Source organism: Leptopilina heterotoma, unplaced genomic scaffold, assembly GCF_015476425.1.
Source record: "Leptopilina heterotoma isolate Lh14 unplaced genomic scaffold, ASM1547642v1 Lhet_24, whole genome shotgun sequence".
Lineage (NCBI taxonomy): Eukaryota > Metazoa > Arthropoda > Insecta > Hymenoptera > Figitidae > Leptopilina > Leptopilina heterotoma.
This window is the reverse complement of record NW_025110956.1, coordinates 2,070,792-2,080,969: the sequence shown is the minus strand read 5'-3', so window position 1 is coordinate 2,080,969 and position 10,178 is coordinate 2,070,792. Positions and strand designations below refer to the sequence as shown.

General features: G+C 26.3%; 1 protein-coding gene across 1 annotated transcript; it reads left to right on the top strand.

The window, feature by feature from the left end:
* Window positions 1-148: 148 nt before the first annotated feature.
* Window positions 149-5,123, top strand: LOC122503011 (ankyrin-3-like). Its single transcript, XM_043613393.1, has 2 exons — window positions 149-387; window positions 2,509-5,123. Exon 2 carries the CDS (start codon window positions 2,609-2,611, stop codon window positions 4,916-4,918), a length of 2,310 nt encoding a protein of 769 aa, XP_043469328.1. The 5' UTR covers window positions 149-387; window positions 2,509-2,608; the 3' UTR covers window positions 4,919-5,123.
* Window positions 5,124-10,178: the final 5,055 nt, after the last annotated feature.

Below are 10,178 nucleotides of genomic sequence, written 5' to 3'. Positions count from 1 at the left end.
AAAGATAATACGTTCACCAGGAACCTATTGTAGAAAGGACCATATCCCGCATTCGTCTCCCGTAACGGACTATATATTTGTGTCCTTTTCTATCTCATGCGTCTCGTTCGCGAAGCTAATCAACTATTGTGCAAAGACCTTAAGCGAATCGACTAAATTTCCATTGTTTCCATGGTCGTGACTCGTGAGTCGAGAGAAAAAAAATTTGTGTTATTTTCTTAAGAAAAAAAATGATAAATTTATATTTATAAAATGAAGAAGGAGTAAAAAATCTTTTAGTTTACATAATTCATCTCCTATTTGCAATAAACATCATTATTAGTTTAATTCTCGACGATTTATCGATCAGTTTTCTATAACAACACAATGAACAGAAATTGCACTGTGGTAGGTATTATACTAGTGTTTTTTTTAGTAATGCTTTATAAATTTATTTATGTTTTTTTAAATGCTGTAAATTTTGTTCTTAAGTAGGGAAATGTCTCCATAGGTGAACCGGCTCCATGAGTAGACAACCTTTCTGATTTTTATGAAACCAAAAGCAAAATGTTCAAATATAAAAATTCTTTCCATTTCAATCGTGTTTCTTAATCAGAAATTTTAAACAGTTACTATAAGTTTCTATCTCATACTTTTAATAGAAAGTCTATCCGAATCAATACTTTGTCTATCCGAAAATTGTCCCACTGATTTCAAAGAAAGTCCTATCAAATTCTATCAAAATTGATTATTAAAACTGTTTTCCAATCCATAATAAGATTTTTTGACTAAAATTCTATCAAATCCTATATCAAAAAATTACCGAAAGTTCTTTCACATTGCATTCAATAATTTAAAAAAAATTTTATTAAATTCTATCAAAACTGATTATTAAAAATTGATTCCAATTCAATAAGATTTATTAATAGGTTTTTTTATAGGTTATGTGAGTAATAACAACGATAAGTAGGAAATTCAATTAAAATACGGGGTTATAATGTTATAAATTCACTTATTATTTATTGAAAAATTTAAATAAACATTTATTATATCTTTTCGAATATTAAAAAACTTGACAATTATCACCTTTTCATTGGAAAAATAAGTTTTTCTTGTCATTTATTCATGTTTATCACTGAAAAAAAATTTGCAATTAATTATTCCAAGAAAAAATGTTATTCTCAAGAGTGGACCACCTTTTGTATCCATGAGTAAACCACATAAATATAAATTAATTATCAAGTGCAAGGAGTGCAATAAAAGACCTGTTCGATTTTCTAATAAATTTTATTAATATACAAATTTAATTATTTATAATATATATCATTCACTGATTCGAAAGAGAATTTCATGAACTTTCTATTGCTATTTTTTATTTTTTTAAATTTCTTTCAATTTTGTAGAGAAATTCTTGTTTGAAATGTTAAACTTTTAATATCTTAAAGCACCCCCCCCCCCATCCCGTCGATTTTTATAAAAATTATATAAAAATAAATCTGAACTTTTCTATAGTTTTCATTTCCGTATGATATATTATGGACATTTAATGGTCAAGTTTTTCACAAAATATGACAATTTAAAAAATTTTTTTCTATCAATTTAATTAAATGTCCATAATTGAGAGATGCACCTAATCTATTAGCGTTTAAAAAACTGTTTTTTGAATTATTATTCAGAGAAAACAATGGAACATTTAATATTACATATTGGTAGGATTTCTTATTATTGGCATATATTTTCTTAATCTTTTAGTTGGTTTCCATACATTTAGTAAAGTTGTTACATTCTTTATATATAATTTTTTTTAATATTGTTATCTTATTTTTGTATTTTGCTTCTCAGTATTGTTCTTATTAATATTGTAAACATTTAACTTAAATAAGTAACCAAATTTAATTTTGATGTATCTGTTCCTTGAAGGGCTTATTAGCCCTAGGAACTTTGTTATTCTTAAATAAATAAATAAAATAAATAATATAGCATACGGGAATGGAAACTATAATAAAAAAAAAAATAAATAAATAAATAAAAAAAAAAATAAATTAATTAATAAAAATAAAAAATAAACATTATTATTATTATTATTATTATTATTATTATTATTATTATTATTTTAATAAATTTTAAAATTAAAGTTTAGCTTTATTTTTATATAATTTTCATAAAAATCTATGAAATTCAGAGAAATTAAAAAAAATAAAAACAAATATATGTTACTTTAACATTAAAATCTTATAATGTTATCTTAAATAACTTGAAGTTAAGGGTAATAGCTGTCTAACGATATATAATAGTCTTTAAATCTTCTTTACTGAAAAATTTTATTTGAATAATTAGAAAAGTGGTCCACTCGTGCAGACATTCCCTTATAAAATGTAAGGAATATCAAAGCTTACATATAAACCAAAAAAACTGAATAACAGAAAACAAAAACCTTATTTAGCAGTTTTACTATATTTATAACATTTATTTTAAAAATTAAGTGTATTCACTAAAAAGATAATGCAGGTTTTATGATTTTTGTTACAGAATTTATAATCGACTCATACTAATTCTATTTAAAAGTGTGACATTCATCAACGGAAATTCCAACAGTTCGGAACTCATTGTAATTTATCCATTTGCGGTTATGGATAACTCGAATGATGGCAGTGACCCTTCCGATGGAAGTGACCCACAGGTTTCTCCTGATCATGATCACAAATTGAATCTTATTCAAGCTTTTCTTAAGCATTATTCTGACAAGGAAACGGAGAGTGGAGGAATGTCAATGCCTACAGCTGAAGAACAGGAGGAAATGGTTCTGTTGACTGCGAAACGAGATAGAGATGGAAACAGTCTTCTGCACCTTGCGATAAAGGAAAACCAGGCGGAGGTGTTCAATCAAATTGTTGGAGAATGTAATGTAGACGCGGAAAATAACAGGGGTGAACGGCCACTCCATTGTGCTGTAGCGGATAATAGAATTGAATTTGCATTAGCTCTTATCGAAAATGGTGCCACGGTTAACGTAGAAGACAAGGAGGGAAAAACACCTCTTCACCTGGCTCTGAAAAATCAAAACGTTCTGTTAGCAGAAATTCTGTTTGATAGTCACGCAGTCATGAGTAAAGAATATTTAAACAAATTTAAACCTCTTTATTGTGCTGCTCAAAGCGGGAATTTGGAAATCGTTAAATTGCTTATGACGAACGGATGTAAAACAGTCGACAGTTATGAAGGAGACTACAGTTGTCCTCTTGTAGCAGCAGTAAGACAAGGCCATTTAGAAGTTGTAAAGTATCTAATGAGGAAAGGCGATAAAGACATTAAAACCATTACTGTAGATCGTTTTCATTTACTTTCAAGTTGTGTCAAACCAGAACGAGTCGATATTTTTAAATATTTAGTCGATGTGGGTGTGAAAGCAGAAGGTGATTTCTTTTGGGGTGCTTCGTTTTGGAAGCGCTATAACATTTGGAAATATTTATTAACGTCTACTTCTAAAATGAATGCATATACATGTTCTCAAGAGACAGAACTTCATTGGGCTATACGTTCAGGACAACTGGAAACTGTTAAAGTAATTGTAAATAATCCAGCAAGCTATTTTAAAAGTAACTCTCTGACTAGCCAATTAGCCGTTCACATTGCCGTTGAAAATGGCAATGAAGATATACTAGAATTTCTTCTAAATGAGGGCTTTTCATTTGAGGGTTGCTTTAGTGGTGTAAAACCTCTTCACGTTGCTGCAACATTCAACAACACGAGATTAGTAGAATTACTCTTGGAAGCTGGAGCTGACATTAATTCAATAGCTGTTGAACATCTCACCCCATTACATTTCGCAGCAAGTGCTATACAACCAACTGTTGTTAAATTTTTATTGGAAAATGGTGCTGATCCTTCTAAAACGTGTCGTTACGGTTCCTCATCATTAAAATTTGCATTAGATATGCTTACGGGATTATTTGAAGATGGTCCGACTATTACTACTGTAATGTATGAAAAACTTTTAAAAGTTATGGAAATACTTATCCCAAAAGTAGAAATAACACCAGAGTACTGGCATTACGCAATCAAAATGAAGATTTCGAGGGACAAAAGTGATTTAAATTCGTATGGACAGAAATCGAACGACGCGAGCAAATCAGAGCAAGATGGCAGTAATTTACAATTTCAACTTGCAATGATTAAAGTCATATTTAATTACCTAAAAGAAGATCAAGTGGAAAGTTTATCCCTATCCGCTTTAAATGGAAAGGAGGATAAATCAATTGACTCTCCTGAACTCTTGCAAATTGTAATGGAATACAATGATTTTAAATCTTGTTCTGATATCGAAATACGACTTTGGAAAAATTCCTATGAGTGTAATTTGCTTTTAATTAGTTACGCCGACAGTGTTAAAAATCTCACAAATATAGATGTTGAATTTAAGAACGATGCATCTTTTCAACTGCACGGAAAAGATAAGACCGTCTTCTTGAAATTAATAGTTGCGCGTCTGGTACTGATAATCAATAAATATAATTCGAAAGTCTCCAAATTTGGAAGGAAACACAATTTAAACGATTGGAGAAAGGAATGCGGAAAGCAAAAAGTTAGCTTGCAAAATACAAAGGTTGATGAGAATTTAAATATCACTTTCTACAATGTATTAACTTCACCAGTCAGCAAATTCGCAACGTTCACGGGGAATGAGAATTTTCTTCAAAGCATCGCATCTTCCTACACAAAGTTTCCAGCGTATGCTGAATTTTTGAAAGTCAGTATCGACAAAGGAAAAACAAGGAATGATTTAATGGACAATTGTGTGAATCATATGTTCAATCTGGTTGGAAGAAGTTACAAAATTCGAATTTCAAAATTCGATATCGGCAAAATTTTTCAATATCTTTCGGTATTTGATTTACGAAGATTTTCAGCAGCGTGCTCAAAAAGTTTTTTCAGATTATAAGAAAATTATTTTTGTATATATGTAATTTGTAGTTATGAATCTACAAATATGATTATTTTCTACATTGTTTAAATGAATTGTAAAATGTAATAGAATGAATATAATTTGTTAAAAACAAATAAAATATATTGTAAACTTCCGTGAAACAATTTAAGTTTACTACAAGAAATAAATAAAAGTTTAAATGTTGACAAATACTTTTTATAAAATGGGGAAATTATTTAAGCTGAAATAAGTCCTATTTATCTTTTACGCGTAGAGAAGTGGTAATTAAACAAATTAGAAATGTAAAGTTACGTGAAACTTTAGTTTTTTACGTGCAGTATTTGGATCAAGTGTTTTGCCGGCACTGCAAAAACAAGTGTCTCATTTTGAGACGTTTTGTCCCCATATTTGAAACACATAGATGTCTTGTGTCCACATATGTGAAATAGATATGTGTCTCATTTTAAGACGTTATAAAATGTCTCACACATTTAGCACTTCATTTTGAGAATTAATTTTTTCTAGCATAATTTATTTATTTGAACAACGGAGAATCCAAAAATGGTAATAGAAAATTTCCTGTCTGTATGTGTGTATGTATGTATGTATGTATGTCCGCAAAATTTTGTTCGCGTATAACTTGAAAACGTCTTGACCGATTGAAGTAAAATTTGGCAATCTTTTAGGTAATGGTCTAACTTAAAATATTAGCTATATTTGATGAAAAAATATTAAACTGAACAAAAGTTATAAATTTTTCAAAAAATTCAAAAAAAAATTTTTTTTTTAATTTTTGCAGATTGGCATAAATTTTTTAATTTATTAAAAATGTAAATGATTTTAAAGATATATAACAATAAATTGAATTAAAAAATAATATTAATATGAAAAAGATTATGAATTTTCCAAAAAATTCGAAATCTTTTTTTAATTTTGACAGATTGCTGTAAATTAATCAGATAGCTATGACTTTTGTAAGATATATATAAACAATAAATTTACAGATTTTAAACATATTAATTAGAACGGGAGGTATTCAATTTTTTCAAAAAATTAAAAAAATGGAAAATTTCCAAATTTTATATTTTTTAATGTATATCTTTTAAACTTTCTGTAATTAAATATTAAATGTTATTTAGTCATATTTGAGCATAATGTAGAAAAAATACTGTCCTATAACTATAAGATGGATAAATTAAGTATAAAAATGTTTTTAATATCAAAAAATTGAAAAATTATAATTGAACCGACCAATTACTATCAAGCTTAATTAAGTAGTATTTTTTGGGTCTCTGATAAACTTTTGACGTCAAAATAATGGAATTTAGAATTATTTGTTTATCCAATTAATCAAAAATTTTTCAATTGCAAAAACTTCGAAAATATTAAAAATGGAGATTTCCCATTTTTCGAGACTGGTAGACACACTATTGAATGTTTTTCTATAGGGGCCGTTCCAGAATGAGCTAAAACAAGGCAAAACGCAACGAAGACGCGACGCGTGCCAATGCTAATCAAGTCGGTTCTACAATGGGCACGTCAGACGTCCACGTCCGACGTGCCCATTGTAGAACCGACTTCAAGGCGAGAACAGAATGCCTATGAAAACGTGTACGTTAACGTGAACGTGGTCACGTGACCCATTTGAAGTCGGTTCTACAATGGGCACGTCGGACGTGGACGTCTGACGTGCCGTGCTGACGTCACCCATGCTCGGTCGTATGAAATCTCCCAAAAATCAAATCGATCGAATATCCATTACATCGAATTTCAAAACATCGAATGCTCAATACATCGAATTTTCAAATCTTCGAATGTTCATTTGATCGAATTTTCAAAACGTCGAATGCTCATTTCATCGAATTTTCAAAACTTCGAATGTTCATTAGATCGAATTTTTAAAACTTCGAATGTTAAATTGATCGAATTTTTAAAACTTCGAATGCTTATTTCATCGAATTTTCAAAACGTCGAATGCTCATTTCATCGAATTTCCAGAACTTCGAATGCTCATTTCATCGAATTTCCAAAACTTCGAATGCTTATTTCATCGAATTTTTAAAACATCGAATGTTAATTAGATCGAATTTTTAAAAAGTCGAATGTTCATGTCATCGAATTTTCAAAACTTCGAATGCTCATTTCATCGAATTTCCAAAACTTCGAATGCTCATTACATCGAATTTTCAAAACTTCGAATTCTCATTAGATCGAATTTTCAAAACTTCGAATGCTCATTAGATCGAATTTTCAAATCTTCGAATGTTCATTTGATCGAATTTTTAAAACGTCGAATGTTAATTTGATCGAATTTTTAAAACTTCGAATGTTCATTTTATCGAAGAGAATTTAACATCTGAGTTTACTATCTATGTAATATGTTCTTCCTAGGGAATTTTGAAAGTGCGCGAGATTTGAAATCGTTTTGGTAAGTGACAATTTTTTTTATTGAGTAAAATTTTTTTGTTTGTTTACTAATTACTTGTCAGTAAATGTTTATTTTTTTGTTATATAAGTATCACTATTATTATGATTATTTTAATTTATATTATAGTTTTTATTATAAGGTAATTAAATTAAATTGTGGTTATCTATTACAATCATAGATGGCTCTAGTAATATGAATATGTGTTTTACAAATTTTTATAAATATTAATCTGTTTATAGTATAATTATTAATATTGTTATTCTTATTATTGTGTAATTGTGAATTTATTATGTATATTTAATGTAATATTGATTTATTTAGAAGTCAGTAAGATGATCGTTAAAAAAAAGTAGTGAATATTTCTTATTTGTCTAAATATTTCGCTTCTAAATGAAGAGTTCAAGTTTCTTTTATCTATTTATAATGAATGATTGAATGAATGAATGAATTAATTAATTAATTAATTAATTAATTAATTAATGTGCATAAATTAAAATTATTTTCAAATTAAATAAAATATTGTGTATTGTTATTATTTTGTTATTTCTTTATATAGTGAATATTAAATTGCATTACTCTCTACTTTAAATAAGAAATAGATTCTATATGTAAGTAATACTTAAATTTTTATTGTAAATAAATAACAAGATTCCTACAGAAATCCGAAATTAAAATTCCATACCTTTTCCATGATTTATAGGTCAAACTTTTACGACATTCCAGTGCAATTTTAAATATAATTTCATTACTTTTGGGCTCTTCGAAAATAGTTTACTTATTGAATAGCCTCGACTCTTTGATAAAAAATTTAAAATTATCTAATATTATCAAAAATTCAAATATCCGAATTGCTTAAAATGCAACATTTTTTCCTCTTTTTTTATGGGATTTAGCTTCATTATTTTTGGGCTCTTCGAAAACAGTTTACTTATTAAATAGTCTTGACTTATTATTATTATTATTATTATTATTATTATTATTATTATTATTATTATTATTATTATTATTATTATTATTATTATTATTATTATTATTATTATTATTATTATTATTATTATTATTATTATTATTATTATTATTATTATTATTATTATTATTATTATTATTATTATTATTATTGTTATTGTTATTATAAATTCGAAATAAAATCACATTTTATATTAAACAAAATTATATTTTTATTTATAATTGTAGAACTACATACATTTTATTTTATAATCGTGAATAAATCTTTGAAACATTAAAAGTTGTTATACTTTTTTTATAAAATTTACATTACTATAAAAGTTTAGTGTGAGTGACTGAAGAAAACGGTGATTTTTAGGAATTTTTTTCAGGGAAATTATTGCATCTAATTTTTAATACAGTTTTGTACATGTATACATATTTGTATAAATAGTCAACATTTTGTAATTTTTTCAAAGAAAAATATTCTTTTTTAATTAAGAGTTATTCGCTATATAAAAAAAATCCAATTTTCCCACTGCGCTGCAGTGATTGCGGCCTTCTGAGGGACTGAAATAAAAAAAACAAAAAGTTTATTTAAGTCGAAGATATTTGCCGTACAATGACTCTCGGATGTCAAAAAATATTGAATTGCAACAAAATGGTGGAGTTTTGAAAAAGCTTTTCATTTTCGCCAAAAAAAAAATCCGATGGTTCGGATTTTATTTTACTTTTATTTTAAAATTTTATTTTTCATGCATTAAAAAAACTGAAACCTCATTGTACGGCAAATATCTTCGACTTAAATAAACTTTTTGTTTTTTTTATTTCAGTCCCTCAGAAGGCCGCAATCACTGCAGCGCAGTGGGAAAATTGGATTTTTTTTTATATAGCGAATAACTCTTAATTAAAAAAGAATATTTTTCTTTGAAAAAATTACAAAATGTTGACTATTTATACAAATATGTATACATGTACAAAACTGTATTAAAAATTAGATGCAATAATTTCCCTGAAAAAAATTCCTAAAAATCACCGTTTTCTTCAGTCACTCACACTAAACTTTTATAGTAATGTAAATTTTATAAAAAAAGTATAACAACTTTTAATGTTTCAAAGATTTATTCACGATTATAAAATAAAATGTATGTAGTTCTACAATTATAAATAAAAATATAATTTTGTTTAATATAAAATGTGATTTTATTTCGAATTTATAATAACAATAACAATAATAATAATAATAATAATAATAATAATAATAATAATAATAATAATAATAATAATAATAATAATAATAATAATAATAATAATAATAATAATAATAATAATAATAATAATAATAATAATAATAATAATAATAATAATAATAATAATAATAAGTCAAGACTATTTAATAAGTAAACTGTTTTCGAAGAGCCCAAAAATAATGAAGCTAAATCCCATAAAAAAAGAGGAAAAAATGTTGCATTTTAAGCAATTCGGATATTTGAATTTTTGATAATATTAGATAATTTTAAATTTTTTATCAAAGAGTCGAGGCTATTCAATAAGTAAACTATTTTCGAAGAGCCCAAAAGTAATGAAATTATATTTAAAATTGCACTGGAATGTCGTAAAAGTTTGACCTATAAATCATGGAAAAGGTATGGAATTTTAATTTCGGATTTCTGTAGGAATCTTGTTATTTATTTACAATAAAAATTTAAGTATTACTTACATATAGAATCTATTTCTTATTTAAAGTAGAGAGTAATGCAATTTAATATTCACTATATAAAGAAATAACAAAATAATAACAATACACAATATTTTATTTAATTTGAAAATAATTTTAATTTATGCACATTAATTAATTAATTAATTAATTAATTAATTAATTCATTCATTCATTCAATCATT